General features: G+C 42.6%; 1 protein-coding gene across 1 annotated transcript in view; it reads left to right on the top strand.

Moving 5' to 3' along the window:
* The first annotated feature begins 168 nt into the window (after window positions 1-168).
* Window positions 169-16,306, top strand: part of LOC308126234 (intersectin-2-like) — a 37,803-nt gene continuing 21,665 nt past the window's right edge. The window contains exons 1-7 of the mRNA XM_080490457.1: window positions 169-274; window positions 6,222-6,295; window positions 12,624-12,716; window positions 12,827-12,890; window positions 13,244-13,419; window positions 13,514-13,735; window positions 16,213-16,306. Coding sequence (XP_080346583.1) covers window positions 6,289-6,295; window positions 12,624-12,716; window positions 12,827-12,890; window positions 13,244-13,419; window positions 13,514-13,735; window positions 16,213-16,306 — 656 coding nt within the window. The 5' untranslated portion in view covers window positions 169-274; window positions 6,222-6,288. The remainder of the gene's footprint in view (window positions 275-6,221; window positions 6,296-12,623; window positions 12,717-12,826; window positions 12,891-13,243; window positions 13,420-13,513; window positions 13,736-16,212) is intronic.

Below are 16,306 nucleotides of genomic sequence, written 5' to 3' on the forward strand. Positions count from 1 at the left end.
TTTATGAGCAAGCTTATTTTAAGCTAAGGAACAGTTTGAATAAAAATGAAGGGCATGCACACAAAAAAAAAAAAAAAAATCTCGGTGGAGCGTTTTATTCTTGAGAGGTGTGACGGTAAACCGGAACTCGGTGCGTAAATGTGTGCGTCTTGACTGGATGATGAGACGCCCATTTCCAGTGCGCACACCCGCCCCAGCTGCCGGATCGGTTCCTCCCTCTGAACCAGCTCGATTGTCAGCCTGGATGTCGATCACCACTATTCTGCCGCAACAGGTAAACGAGCAGCGATCATCGGTGTTTAACAGAGAAATACAACATTTGACACGGTGTGCCTGCGCACCGCGCTCGCACGTGTTATCACCTGTTTCTAAAGGTAGGTGGGATGTCCTGTTTTATTAGAACCATCATTTAAAATACAAGACACTGGAGTGTAATAATACGATGTTTTCATTTTTTGTTATCCCTTCATATGTGAAGATTTCCGAGAGCTGTATTTGAATGGTTGTTTTTGTCTGCGGATAAATAGACAGTTGTCCATATGGCATTATCCATTACCGTCTGTCGGTCATTTCCTGAGAGCTTTATACCCCATACATTCAGTCATTTGGCCCAGAGAAAAAAAACCTTTTACTGTTTAAAATCTTTTCACAATGGGCCTTTATGGATTTTTTTTTAAATTTAATTAAGTTTAATATTATTTGTCAATGGCATCTGTAATTTCGTCGTTTAGAAAGGTAATAGTGTCTGTCAGACCTGATCACATAGTGTCATGATTTTTCACCTGAACTTGAGCTTTTCTTTCCCACTTTGTATTTCAGTAATTGCAACACGTTCAAATAAGCAATTGCGTTAGTATTAATGGCAAAAATATCTAACTTTTTAATATTTACTCTGTTGACTGAAATAAATCATGAAGAGACAGTGATCACTGCTGATGAAAATATCCCACTTTAGTAATAAACATAGTGACAATTCAGTCCAATGGCAGCACTGTCTTTTGGGAAAGAAAATGACTTTTACTTAACTGTGAGTATTTGTACAGACACCCTGAAAAACATAGTTGTTTTCACTATTTTTTACTTAAAGGTGAATTCAAGTTAAATCTGTATATTCAGTCAAGCATGGAAACTATTAGCGTGACCTCTTATTCAAAACCTATCAGGTGTTTTTATTCTCACAAATGTTTCTGAGCAGCTGGATATGTAACATGTTGTCGGATACTGAGGTATGGTAGCATCCCTGCAGATGTCTGTCCCTGTATGCGAAGACATGGAGCCTGTTTATCTATATATGCTTGATACTTGCATTTATTCACTGCAGTATAGACTAATTATAGTGTGTGTGTGTGTGTGTGTGTGTGTGTGTGTGTGTGTGTGTGTGTGTGTGTGTGTGTGTGTGTGTGTGTGTGTGTGTGTGTGTGTGTGTGTGTGTGTGTGTGTGTGTGTGTGTGTGTGTGTGTGTGTGTGTGTGTGTGTGTGTGTGTGTGTGTGTGTGTGTGTGTGTGTGTGTGTTCTGCAGCTCTCAGTGAAAACAGAAAGAGAGGGCCGTCTTTGTTGGAGTGGCAAAGTCCATTTTGAAATCACGACCTATTCCAGTTACTGTCTCACACACACACACACACACACACACACACACACACACACACACACACACACACACACTTGTGAAGTCACAAGGTATTGCATAACACACATAAACACACACTTCCCGTTGTATTGACGATAATTAAACCTTTCAGGTTCCTTGCCATATTGCAGGTGAAGCAGCGCAAACGGTGTATTGAGGTCAGTTTGATGTTATGCTTCAAGTCCAGCTAAGAATCCTTGTGCCAAAGGTATATTTGGCAAGAAACTGAGCTAGAACGCGCTGCTGACTGTGTGTTTTCAAGTGTTTGGGTGGGGCATCTACAGGAGAAGGATACGAATGGTCTCTTTTGCTGGAAATGCCTCCGATTTTCACCTGCAACACAACAGAGGAAGGTGTGTGTGTGTGTGTGTGTGTGTGTGTTTGTTCTATATCGCCAGCGTGCTCACACAGGACGCACGCGTACACACACAGGCCTCTTTCTTCTCGAGGAGAAGCAAAGCTTCCTGGGCTGTGTCATGGAGAACAGACTCCCCCTGTGTGCGAGGAGAGTGTGCCGGGCACAGCCGTGCGCACGGCCCGACACATTGGTATGCACATCCGACTGGTCCAGTGCGGTGCACACAGGTGTCAATCAGCATGCTGAGCAGTCAGGGGTTCTTTGGTTTGCTCTCTTCCTCAGTGCAGCCGAGTACGATCAATGAGAAAAATATATTTCATACCCCCACAGGAGAAACTTTAAAAAAAATACAGCATATGTAACTTTAAAGGAAAAGTATACTGTCACGCCTCGAAGAGTATCAGCAACTCCTTACATTTAGTTTTTGATTATTTAAACATCGACTGCCTTCAAGTATGTGCCACACATTTGTCTTGTGAGCAGAGAGCAATTCACCTATCCATTTATTTTTTATAGCTCTTCTCCCCAGCCTACTCAGGGCAAACACAGAGAAACGGGTTTGATCTGAGAGTTTTATTGCTGTTTCGTGACAGTGCTCGTCACTACAAGTCTGTGCTGCCCTCAAACAATTAATTTCAATTAAAAAGATGATTTTTAGAGGCATTTTTAAGCGTTAAAGCAGCGTTCATGAATAACAAGTAAGTGGAGTGCCGTTCGTGTTGGTGTAGAGGGTGTTCTCTGTTGATTCAGCATTGTTGTTTTTATCCAGGATGTGTCCTGTTTGAACAGTGGAGGCTTTCTAACATAGCCAGTAGAAAGATACGATCTTCTATTTGGAATTATACACAGTCATACACACCTCAGGGGAGAAAAATGTTTGTGTGTGAGGGTAGACGAGAGACTGCTAAATACCCTTATGCAAAGTGTTTACATAAAGACACACAAATATACATGCATATACCCATAAGGCTCAGGGTGGCAATAAACCTCGGGGTGAACTTAATATGCTGTTTATAGTAAAAACATTTGCCTCTGAGCAAATCTTTTCCTTATCTGTGCAGCCTCCATCAGTCAAAACAGGGTATGACACTTCATTACAAGTTGATTTATGTACACAGTTTAATTTCACTCTATAAGATTCAATCACTTTCCTTTCGGGGACTTAACTGTAAAGGGTCCCCTGGTTCATGTACTGTAAATGTTCTTCCATATTTAAAATCCAAACGGAAATTGTCCTCAACTCCAGGTGGTGCCGTAACTGTGCATCCCATAAGGAACCCAGAAAGTAACATGGAGACTTGTTGCCTCACTTGTTGCTTAATGTTTAGTTTTTTTAATGGTCCAGGTTGTTTCAAAAAGGTACAGTGCTTCAATGAACGGCCTAAAAACCTTCAATCAGAAGGCAGCAAGGTGAAGGACTGAAGTGTTCACATGTTCATTGAGAAATCCAGACCAAAGAAAAGTTATATCTAATCAGTAGTTTTAGCTGCATTTACCACCAAATACACGCTGAAACACAAGTCGTCCTAAAGGAAGTTACTATATCTCCTAAAGATCTATTTCCCTTTGTGTCTTCCAACCACCAGAGGAAAACACCTGTGGGTACATCTGACTTGATTAAAGAAGACCTTCATCCTCAGCTCGTCTCTACACCACTGAGCCAGGGGCCGTCTCTCTCATGCACAAAGTGAAGGCTTCATTCAGCCATCTTCATGCTTTCTGATTGATAACTGCAGCCAAAAGTGGCTCATTGTGGCAACTTTGGCTCCCGATAGTTTCAATACAACTATTATCTTACATAACTGGTAAAACAGTAGTGAATAAAAACTAATGTTTCCACTGTCGTGCTGTCAGAAAGTAGCTTTATTGTGCTGTCAGTTCTGATTGTGCTTCAATGGCTCAAAAAGGTGATAAACACTTAGGATTTATTGAGAGATAAAACATTTACCAAGTGTATATTGCAGAGTCTTGATATATGAGAGAAGAACTACTGTAAGGATAAGACGTTTATAGAGCTGTAGTGCTTTTCGATAAGTCCTAAACATGCTGTGGATTAAAACCCTGTATAACATTGAGAGATGTGATCCCAGAGACTCTGGAGGGTCTCCAGCTAAATGGCGTTTCAGTAGCTTTGACCTATTTGTCATTTTAAAATAGAAAACGGAATAATGTAATGAATAAAGTTTGTCTGTTCTTGTGATGATGTCTGATAAACACTGTCCTAGGTTGCTTTTTTTTTCCTTTTATGTTTGGTTTGTTTTTGCTGTCAAGAATTGACAGTTGGTCAATGAATCCATTATTGTGTAACTAAGTGGTGACACTTGAAGCCAAACGCAAGGCCCCAAAATACAAAAACAAATTAATATTTTCTGGATTTAAATGATGTATGTTTTTGTTGTGGCAGCATAGAATATCTCTGGTTCGAGTCTGGACTTGGGGTCCTCCCTCCATTTTCTGGCCAATCCAGGTTAGGTTATGTACTGTATGTGATTGTCTGCCGCTCCATGATGGAGTGTCGATGTGTCTGTTTGATAGAGGAGTATAGAAGATGGATGGATGGAGGTTTTTGTTGGACATTCATTCGGACAGTACACAACATTTGAGGCCTCATCTCAGACTTTATAGTTAAAGAGTCTTGGTCATGTTTTTGATATTTCAAAGATCAACAGATATTAATTATATTTAGAAATAATACTGAAACAAAGTGCCGCCTTGGTTCATTGCCGATTACATTGATATATACGTCACGGTTGCAGTTAGCTGACAGGCTCCAGTTTTTACAAGACGCCCTTGAGACAGCGGCGGTGCTCGCCACGCTTGACTGCCCATTGAAAGCTATTTTTTCAAAGGGGAGTCCCCAAATCTTTTTCTCATTTACCAACGATTCCTACGCCTGCGAATAGTCTGATGCTCGTGTTTGCACACAGCCATCAGCGCAGGCACTCGAGAGTGTGCACAGGTGTACGGCGCCGCCGCGCGGTTCATTGCTCTTAAGTAATTGGCAGCGCCGGCATGTGCAGAGAATGATTTATACTGCAACGCTACCGCCGTCTCCCCTCCAGGAATTCATTGGAAAAACAGGGAAGCAAATGATGGAGCAACAGTGGAATAAGAGCAGAATTAGAGGAAGGGATGAAAGAAAATGTGTGGGAGTTCAACAGGGATTGTTGCATGTTTGAGAGAAGGATGAATTTGAATTAGCGCTCCAGAGATGGAAACGACGGGGGTAAAGGGTGAGGCGAGCAAAATGGTGTGAGGGAGTGATTTGTAGGAAGCGGAGAGGAGATTGCCTGGCCCTATGGCAGGAATCACAGCTGATGGGGCCAACCTTGCTTGTTTTGTTCTCGGATTGTACTGAGAGGGAAAGAGAGATGTGACACGGGCGGATATAAGGGGAGGGCGGAGGTCTAGGCGAAAGGAGTAACAAGGTCTGAAGAAGGAGATTGAAAGAGTCATGAAAATAATAGAAAGAGAGACTGTTGAAGCGGGAGACTGGGTTTCTGATGGGAAATGGCAGACGACAACCAGGTGTAGCCAGGTGTACCTCTACGGTTTAACAAGATGGCAGGCATGGGTGGTCAACAGTGTGAGGAGTTTATTCCAAAACGATCCCACTGGTGGAAACGGATCCATCTGTTTGTCTATTGAGATGTTTTATCGTGAGGTCCTTTTTGTTCCGAGAAGAAAGACAAGTCACCACTTTGTGACAATGGTAATTGAGGTCCCCACAGCAGTAATCATCGGGAAAATACAATCAAGATTTGTGTAGGACTGCAGATTTGAGCAACCATCTGTGATCCGTCGTAAGACGGTGAGAAAATGCTGCATCCTTGTTTTCCGTCCCTAAAACTGTCCATCCTCTTCTCTCGCCTACTGCTCCACATTTGCATTGTAAGTATCTTTTTTCCCCCCATTTGCTCCTCAACCCCCAGCCCACCCTACATAATTCCCCCCACCCCACCCCTCCTGCTGTCCCTCCCTCATTCTGTCGTCCCTCTCTGTATTAGCTATTCATTTTCCTCACGTTGTTAAAAATGAAATGAGTTTTTCTTTTTTTTTCTTTCTTTTCCCTCCAGTCTCTCCGGGCTCTTGCGTGCATCTATATTCTTTCTGTTCTCATCCTCATTAAGACACACGCACTTACGTTCCTCACCGATATTTACCGCTTCGTGACACACAATCACACTCACCTCCCTCTCTCTCTCTCTCTCCCTCCCTCTCTCTCTCTCTCTGCAGATGTCTGAGAGCGAGCCAGCTGAGTAGAGGACTTCCCTCTCTGCCCGTGCTCTCTCCACCTGCAGCCATGAATGGTAAGAACACTTTGTTTTTGTCCTCGGCGTGCCTGTGACTGTGCACATGATGCCGCTCGTCCACGGGATCCGAACGTGTGCTATTGCTGGCGCAGCGTATCAAAGTTGAAATTTGAATGAATAAGGACGAAAAGAAGTAAAAGGTGAGAAAGGGAGTCAAGACTATAGTGAGCAGCTGTTGTTTCCTGCACCTCTTTTAAAGTTTAACCTTTCCATCTGGCTGCCTTCCTCTTATGACTGAACACATAAGTGCACTTGCCTCGTTCTGTTCCGGCTCCCTCAGTGTGTGTGTGACTGCTTATGCCATTTATAAGGTGTGAGCTCATGTTAATGGGATATTGATTTGCCATCAGAGAGAGATTGGAGTTTGACTAAATCCATCTCTGATCCTGTGCTTTTCCCAAAGAAATTCGGGTAAGCTGTACAACCGATTAATGTATGAAACAATTTGAAAATATGAAATAATTGCATTTTGGGGCAAATATGAACAAATTGTGACTTGAGATACGAGTAGAGGACGAGTTGGAATCAATGAAATTGGAAAAACTTAAACCTCGGGGCTCGTGTTCCACTTATTCATGATAAAATCTATTGAAAAGAGTGAAACTGATCAATCATGTATATTTCACATATTTGATTTTGACTTTCAGCAAAAGAAGCACAAGTGAGTGCGGATGGATGGATGGATGGATGGATGGATGGATGGATGGATGGATGGATGGATGGATGGATGGATGGATGGATGGATGGATGGATGGATGGATAGATAGATAGATAGATAGATAGATAGATAGATAGATAGATAGATAGATAGATAGATAGATAGATAGATAGATAGATAGATAGATAGATAGATAGATAGATAGATAGATAGATAGACAGACAGACAGACAGACAGACAGACAGACAGACAGACAGACAGACAGACAGACAGACAGACAGACAGACAGACAGACAGACAGACAGACAGACAGACAGACAGACAGACAGACAGACAGACAGACAGACAGACAGACAGACAGACAGACAGACAGACAGACAGACAGACAGACAGACAGACAGACAAGGAAGCAACAGAAAGAAATGTTAAAATGACCAAATATGTTTGCTTGCTTGATAAACGGTAAATATGGGGTTGTGTTTCGGTGTGGTGATTGTCTGTTTCTGTGTTGTGCTCTCCGAGGTGCAGCAGTTTTGTTGTCCTACTTGCACTACTCTGTGTGTGCGGTAATCCTCTTGTCTCTGTCCTCTTGTCTCAAGCCCTCCATGGACAGTGTGCTTTTAGTGAGTCGGATGCATCTTGTCACATCCGCGGTTTTAATCCCATTCAGTAGAGGAATAATGAGACATTATCATCGGTGTGTGATGAGCTTCTTCCCGAGACCACATTGTAAAGGAGGCACAGCTGTTTGCTCCTGCAGTGTCATTCACACAATGAATCTGCAATAAAGCCTTGTAAAGTTATTTGTACGTGCATTTTCAAACCACTTGAACTCTGTGCAAGTCTTATAAGGGAAGGGGAGTTGGTGTGTGTGTGTGTGTGTGTGTGTGTGTGTGTGTGTGTGTGTGTGTGTGTGTGTGTGTGTGTGTGTGTGTGTGTGTGTGTGTGTGTGTGTGTGTGTGTGTGTGTGTGTGTGTGTGTGTGTGTGTGTGTGTGTGTGTGTGTGTGTGTGTGTGTGTGTGTGTGTGTGTGTGTGTGTGTGTGTGTGTGTGTAAACTCTATGCTGTATGCTGTTGATCCACCGGAGCGATCTGAAGCATCCACTTGTCCTCCCCAGGTCAAGTGTTTGATATGTAAATAGCTATGAAAGCAGCGATGTGGTTTTCTTCAGAAGACGGGAGCACAGTGTTCAGGGGATTGACTGGAGCATCTCCTGAGGGGCCCGCACGGCGCCTAGACGACCGCACACAGGCCGACAAAAGGAAGTGAACGCACACGGGGCAGAAGCCTCTTTGTGCCGCAGCTGCTCGGGAGGCGAGCGGTGGTACAGTCGCCTCAAACTGAGCAAAGATGACGTTGCTGTGCAGGCCAGTGCAGAGCATGTACGGTGGTGTTTCTTCCCGAGGCTGGTCTCGGTGTTATTTTGTCTCAATATTGACTGAAGGGCTCTTGTGTTTTCTCTTGAGGCTTTGTGTTCGAGGTTGCTGTGCAGGAGGATGTCTTTATGTGCTTCTCCTGGTCTTGCAGTTCAGACAGCGAGGCCTGAAAGAGTCACAACCTTGATGGGAAAATACTGGAAAAGCAGAAGGAAACAAACAAGCTATAACTATCAGAATGAATTGTTTGGTTTTCTGAAAATATAGACATTTTCATCGCGTATACCACAAAGAAAAAGTTTCAATCTAAAGGTTAATATGGCACTATATTACCAGTCTGGCCCACTCATGGGCTGCATGTGGCCCCCGATGTAAACTGTTGAAAAGGTTAAATACTTTATGTATTGATTTAAAGAAATATTAGTTCATAACCACTGGATCTCCACAAAGAGCAATTTCTAAATCCAAAGAAAGAAAACCCTTTAACACGAGTTTCTTGAGATTTGAATTTGTTGCCTTTCAGGTCTGTGGCCTGTTTACACTGCTTTATACTGGATATATAAAAGGGTCATTTTGAAAAACAATGGAATTTTTCTTCTTGATCTTACAGTATTATTAGTATCCAAATAAACCACTGGATGATTTATACTCATTTAATGCAAGTTTCTTCTGTATCAGTTATAGAGTATGATTGATATTTCACATATACTTTGCAGTAATTGCTACTATTCCCATTTTTTCTGTTTTGGTGCCAGAAAAGTAGCAAATTCTACTACCTGGTACAGCCTGTGTGATTTGAATAGTAGACTTAACAAATTGTCCAGTTTGACTGTAACCAGTGATAGAGGGACGAGGTCTGTTCAGTGATGGTGTGGTTTTTTTTATCATCTTCACTTAATAGTAGGAAAACGTGACCAAACACCTGGAGAGTGGCAGAGAACTCAGAGACTCAAAGTCACTCATCATGGCATCGTTTGTGTAGCTACAGGAAAGATCGTACGTCTTAATCAAGCACTCTGTATATATCATACTTATATTGCAGGTGCTACAGAATGCTTTGAGAGAGAATTCATTAAATGGGAACCACGCCAAACAACAGAGGTTGCTGACAAGTGAAATTCATTCTGGTTGCCTACTTTGGCGTGATGACAAGCTTATTTGTCATTTCCGTCTTCTTTATACAGTGGAAGTGCATGTAGTTGTCTGCTGTTGACACGTGAAGTGGGACGTTTTCAAATGCGAACTCTTCCAACTCCCAGAAGCAATTCATGCACAGTATGTGATCAATATCAGCACCAAAGTTAACTCTTCACCGAATAGTTGTCATGATGACATTGGAGCGCTTGGTAATTAAATCTGCGATATGAAGATTTAGGGTGCGCAGTGATGTCGTGGCTGTTGACGGCTGGGATGACGGCTCCACCTGCTCTTGATCCTAACTTGGAAAAAAGAGATGGATGACTAGAGTCACCCACCGATCCATTTTCGACATCACTTTATCCAACTCAGGGTCGCGGAGACTGGAGCCGATCCCAGCGGACTGGAAACGACGGCAGAGTCGCCGGTGCATCACAGGGCTGCCACAGAGAGACGGATAACTCTCCTTCACACCACAGTCACACCTGCAGGAAATTTACATTCCCCAATGAGAACTCAGTGTCTTAAACGCTGCCCGACCAAAACGTTTCATTTCGCTCGGAATGTCGGTGAGTGAGATTTGAATTTAAGGAGGGGAGAGGGGAAAAAAAAAGAAAAAAAAGAAGCATTTCTTTCCTGAAACATTGCAGTGACATTTGCTGCTGGCAGACACGATGAGCTAAATCAGGAAATACACTCCTAATCCTATAGCCTCAGAGAGTCATCTCTGTTTTACACAGTACTAATTCAGAAATCTGGCACCTTTTTATCGGATTTCACACTGAGTGGCCATATGTTTTGAGCACAAGTGGCTACACACAACCAACCCCTATGGATTCGTCCACTGCTCCATAAGAAGCTTTGCACTGGCCCACTTTTTCCACCGAGCGTTCAGCCCGGACTGATCTCCAGACTGACTCCACCGGCAGGCCTGTTGATGTGGCCACGTTATTCATATGTCCCAGAGGTGCTGTGCTAAATATCGCCTCCCCCTTTTTCACTTACAATACCCTTTTTAAATGAGCGCCGTCAAAGCCGAGGAGACGGCGTGAGGAATACTCACATCTCTGTGCGAGATTAATTACTTTCTCCTCTTTAACAGCGCCGTTTTGCTGACAACACCAGAAGTAGGTCGTTGCTTTGTCTGTGAAAGAGTACGGACCTAAACAGGTGCTGCTGGGGTGGTGTGGAGCCATGGAGCCGCTTGAGCAGAGGCACCGGCTCAATGCAAACGGCCAGTGTGTTCGCTGATGAGAAATAACAGCATATACATACACACATTAGAAAATGTTGCATCTCTCTTTTTTTTGTTTGTAACAATAAAGATGATCTCCCTTCATGGTCCTAGGCTTGTGTTTGCTGTAACTCATTCTCAGCAGTACACGGTGTCAGTCCTCTGAGATGTGAGCGCAGCGGTGGTTTGTTTGGGTTAGCGTCGGGCCGGAAGTTCCATCATGGGCAGGGTGGTATTTCCTGAAACTGGGGAATAAATTGCAGCCTGAATGCCACGTCTCTTGACGGCACAATCCCAACACAGGCTGAGAAATCATTTTCTTTTCTCCCTGCAGTGACATTAAAACAGCTCTTCTGAATATTGGACATCTATCCAGGGGACAAAAAAAGACCGAAGCTCTGTCTTTTTGAACATTTGCAGTAATAAAAACTGCTGTCGGGTAAAGTAACAGATAAAATGGGATATTTATAAATTTGTCATTGATTTTAAGAGCTGTTGATTTTGTGATGAGACAAAACCCCTTTTAAACACATTTTAAGATTCTAACTGTATGAAATTGTCACAACAACAACCCATGAGAGTCATTGTAGCATTTCATGGTCAGAAATGCTTTGGTTGGTGGAAAATTCTTTAGAACGCGGAGATCTTGTTATAATGCCAGTTTTCTGTTCTTAAGGTATTAATAGAGAAGCTGTGTAATGGTTTATCACAGCAGTTATGCCTTGAAAACCTCATTTGATTTGAGGCTTGACCCACGGTGAGCTGGCATAGCAGATGGATGAAGGGCTGTTTGTGTGTCTGGTGTTTTGTTTTGTGTGTGTTTGTTGATGAGCAGCAGAATGAAATCATTGATTCAAGGCAAGTGATGCTAACCCTCTGTATACTTTGATGGAACCAACCTTTTATTCATATTCACGGGGGGTACTGAGCACACGTTTAGTTTAAGGTCTGTGTCACTGTGGTCAACAGAGAAGCCTGTGTGTGGTGGCGGAGTAGAAGAAGATGAGCTGCTTTGACATTTGCTTTGTTAGGAACACCGCCCCACCAGTGTCTCCGAAAATCTCTCTCTTACGCCACTGTCAGTTCATCATTCACGTATTACTCTCCTTCACCTCTGTGCATCTCATTATCTCTATTTGCCTTCTTATCTTTATCTCTACCATTGAAGTATTGCCCTCGGTGGAGATCTTTAGCCCACAGCGTCGGGTCTCCTTCACAAAACCGTTTCAGAGCTTTCAAATTGTTGAACAGCAAAGCTATGTAGTATATGGTTGTGTGAAGATGTGTTTATTTAGGGTATTGCTTGATGAATACAGGATTTTTAGCCTCAATAATATATATATATCAGTATCAAAGTATCTCTCATAAGCCATCTCAAAGATATGGTATGTAAAGAATGTTACACATGTACATTATGCAAGATTTTGATTGTGACTTCCTTTTTGATGCATATATTTTCTTCTTTTCTACAACATTCATTGATAAATTATTTAAATACATTAGGAAAAAAACAGCTCACACTTCCTTTACATTCACACTGGCATATTTAGCACCGAATCAAACACCATTTACTGTACAGTCTATACTGATCAAACCATCTGCAGTGTTAAAGGTTCTCATTGTAATAGTATTTCCTTTAATATACAGACTCTTAGTTGATTTATTGCTTATATAGGAGGCCACACTTTGGCCGAAATTCTTCAGCTGTTTACCCAACTATAGTTCATCTTTGAAGAAAGGGTTCCTTCAATGCCTTTGAAAAGGCGGGTCGTCAACAAAACTCTGTGGAGAAGGTGGCGACCCGGAAGAACTGAAGCTTCACTGTTATTTGCAGTCTTTATGCTCTCTGGGTTCACACCCACCTTTTCATGAGGACTGATTCAACTTTGAATGTCACATTTGTTTCTCGGTTCCATCCAGGCGGAGCAAGCGTGTGGGCCATTACTCCAGAGGAGAGGGGGAAACACGACAAACAGTTTGACACCCTCACCCCCGTCCTGGGCTACGTCTCCGGTGAGCTTCTGTCATTTCAGGCAGAGTGTAACCTTTGTGGTATTGCTGGCGAAGGAACTACATGAAATGCTTGTCTCTCCGAACTCAATTTGACTTTTGTTTGTCTGCAGGAGAACAAGCAAGGAAATTCTTTCTCCAGTCGGGCCTTCCTGCCTCTGTACTTGCCGAGATTTGGTAAATATCAACTCCAGTGTTACTGAATCTTGGTTTGCGATTTGTTTTTGGTCAGTCATTCTGGTACATCGGCCTAGTTTCAACTTCCTGTTGAAGACTTGTTTCCTTTAAAGCCTGCCACACCTAGCAGACGTTGTGTGTGAGCAATGGGAGGAGAAAGTGTAAATAGAACTGTGTATGTGTTTTTTGTTGTTTGTTTGCAAGAAACATGTGACCTGAATTCAGTCCCAACAGATCCTGCCTATTGTCTCAATAAATAGAAGGAAGAAAAAAAAAAAACCCTAAGAATGTTTACTTTGCTATAAAAAGATTGTGGTTCACTGCAGTTTTTTCTTTGTGTGTCCCTCCTGCAGGAACTTGGCTGACATGGACAGCGATGGGAAGATGGACAGACTGGAGTTCTCTATAGCAATGAAGCTCATTAAACTGACGCTGCAGGGAAGAAACTTGCCCTCCTCCTTGCCAGTCATCATGAAGCAGCCCCCCGGATCCAACTGTGGTTCAACTGTCCCTTCATCTGCAAGATTTGGTAACACGTTTTCCTAAAAGTTTCCACTTTTTGCCTACAACAAGTTAAATTAACTAGTTTTTGAATCTGACGTTCATTTGCTTCCTCCTTCTAGGAATGGGCTCTATGCCAAACCTGTCAGTCGGTGTGTCATCCATGTCGACTATGTCAGCCATGCCCATCCTAACACCCATCCCAGCTAACCCTCTCATGCCCTCTCTGCAACCCCTGATGCCCACAACACTGACCCTGCCACTCATCACCTCGCTCGGACACTCCGGGCTCCACAACGGCAACGTCAGCCTCCTCACCTCACCACTCCTTCCTAACAATGCAGGTCGGTTCTGGAGTAGAACCGTTCTTTGTTGGCTTGTTGGATCAATCGGAACAGACACTGGTTGGCAGATTAGTATTGGTTTGTTCCTGACTGGACTTGGTGTCGAAGGGGGGAATTGGAAAAAGAAGATGTCGGGTTAGAACTAACAACTCACTCAGTCCTCCTGCCTGCAACATTAACCTTTATCCTACTAAACCTGTATAAATGTCAGCTCACTTTTCTAAATGCTGCTTCCTCATATTGTTAGTCTGTAAGTTGTAAACCAATACAATCCAGATTATAGAACTTCTACCTACAACTCACTGACGAAACTTCAGCAGAGCTCAATGGCTGAATTTGTCTTTCGATTTACCCACACAGTGCAGACAGCATATGTGTGTCCTACTTTAGAGAGGCAAATCAAAGTAAAGTACAAGTTACTTCTCTACGTAGCTACTCTAGTATACTGACTGTAAGTACACTGCGAGTTATATTCAGTGGAATCAACAAATAGCTGGACATACCAAAGTTAAGCGAAGCATCTTCAGCTGGTTGCATCAGGTTTCTTTAGGGTCAAAGTCAGTAGTTATAAAGAAAGTATCTATCAACTGCAGTTTGGCGGGTTATATGTTGAAACTGTATTGCATAGCAAGTAGACCAATAGCTGATTGGATTAAGCACGTCCCAGATCGGTGCAAGTGATAACATTAGTAAGTCTCTGGAGCAGTTATACACGCTCACTCACATTTATGTGCTGCATGTCATTGCTTTGAGCTATTTATGCTCATTTAATGCTCGACACAAATCAATTTTTTTTACCAAGATCTGAGGTTTGTTGTTTCTTAGGGATGCACAATATTTCACCAGTGTCTCAACAAGATGTTATGTTTCCGTGCACTGTGTATTCATTCTCCGCAAATTCAAAATGACAAAAACATTTATTATTGACGGAAACTGCAATCAGTTGCAATCGATTCACAAAATGTGTGCAATTAATTCTTTGAAAAATAGTTAGCCCCCATTTTTTCTGGCACATTGTGGCCAAAGGGCAGAAGCACACAAGCACAAAAATCAATAAAAACAAAGAGAACAAACAGCTCTACTTCTGAAATGCTGCAGGGGGAAACTGGAGACACGTGATGGAGAAGACGGGCTGAACTAAGTAATAAAAATAAGCTGGCATAAACTAGTTGCAAGAGAAAGAGCACATTCATTTATAAGAACAAATCATCAAGCACAAATATATCTATATATTTAATATATAGATATATATATATTTTTTTTAAATCTTTAAATCTAACCCAAACTGCAAAATGTACCTCAAATTATAGTATATTTTTCTGTTGGTAACAAACTAAAGATCCACATGTTGTAAATGTAAAGGCGCTCTGAAACTGGCGCATTTCTGCAGGTATTCCTGTATTACTAAACCCGGATACCAGTTTCAAAGACCGTCATTTTGATGGAGTCTCTCCACCCTCTAAAACTGTGATCTTTGGCAGTTTGACAGCTTGCGTTTCACAGATGTCTCTCCATAGTCATTTACACACTGCTTATGTCCGCTCTGCCCAGAGCATTTTTAATGCTACTATACTGAGGAAATCACTTAAGTGAACCCACCAGCTGCTGATAACTTAGACAGGACAAATCTAGTAATGGTTTTGGGTGAAGCTGGCGCAAAAAATAATCCTGCTGTAATACACAGCGCATTGGAATCCGTTGTTATTCATGTCTTGAGCTTCAGTAGTGCAGCAGCGTAGTGGGGATTATACCCGGAACATGAAAAGGCTGCACTTTATCTATCTCTTCCCCTGAGGTCTTATATTTGTCTTGCACTGTGCACATGCCTTGCATTGAATATGAGCATAACCAGCCTGATGCAGAAAAAAGTGTGTTTCATCATCAAGGACAAGAGTCAGCACAGTTTTCTGCTGAAGTGACTCCACTTATATGATTAAAAATGTTAAGTGTGGTTACACATATATAGCGTATATACCTACTTGCATCTATAGCTTCTTCTCGTTGGACTCTTCTCTGTTCTCCTCCTCTCTCACCTCCTCCATCTGCTGCCTTTAATCTCCTTCTGTCTCTTCCATGTCCGAGTTTCAGCCGTGAAATAAACCATCTAATGAGCTCCAGTGTGAAATTACAATCTTATTACCTCAGCTTTCACCTCCCTTTTGTTTTTGCGATGATGAAAACATATCATTAGCGCGACCCTTGAGAGGAACCCTCTTTAGCTCGGCGTGGCGGACGACCACGACGTACTTGCTTTGAGTCGCTAACCTCTCTGCTCGAGTTCTGTGTGGTGGGACTGTAAAGCACGAAGAGATAAGATAAGACGTTCAAAGGCAGCTGCACTCTGCTTGTCAACAGCATGTCAGTGATTAATTGATTTGGGAAAAGCTCGTGCTTTATGTAATTGCATGTCTACAGGAACATATTAGCGTGATCCTGATGTTAAACTGATAAAGTGTCTTCAATGCTGGTATTTACAGGGCTCCCTCTCTCTGGATTCTCCTCTCCGATGGCCTACTCTCCATCCACCGGTATGTCAAAGGCCAACTCCTTACTGGACCTGGGATCAAGCAG

This window comes from Lipophrys pholis, assembly GCF_963383615.2.
Source record: "Lipophrys pholis genome assembly, chromosome: 21".
NCBI lineage: Eukaryota > Metazoa > Chordata > Actinopteri > Blenniiformes > Blenniidae > Lipophrys > Lipophrys pholis.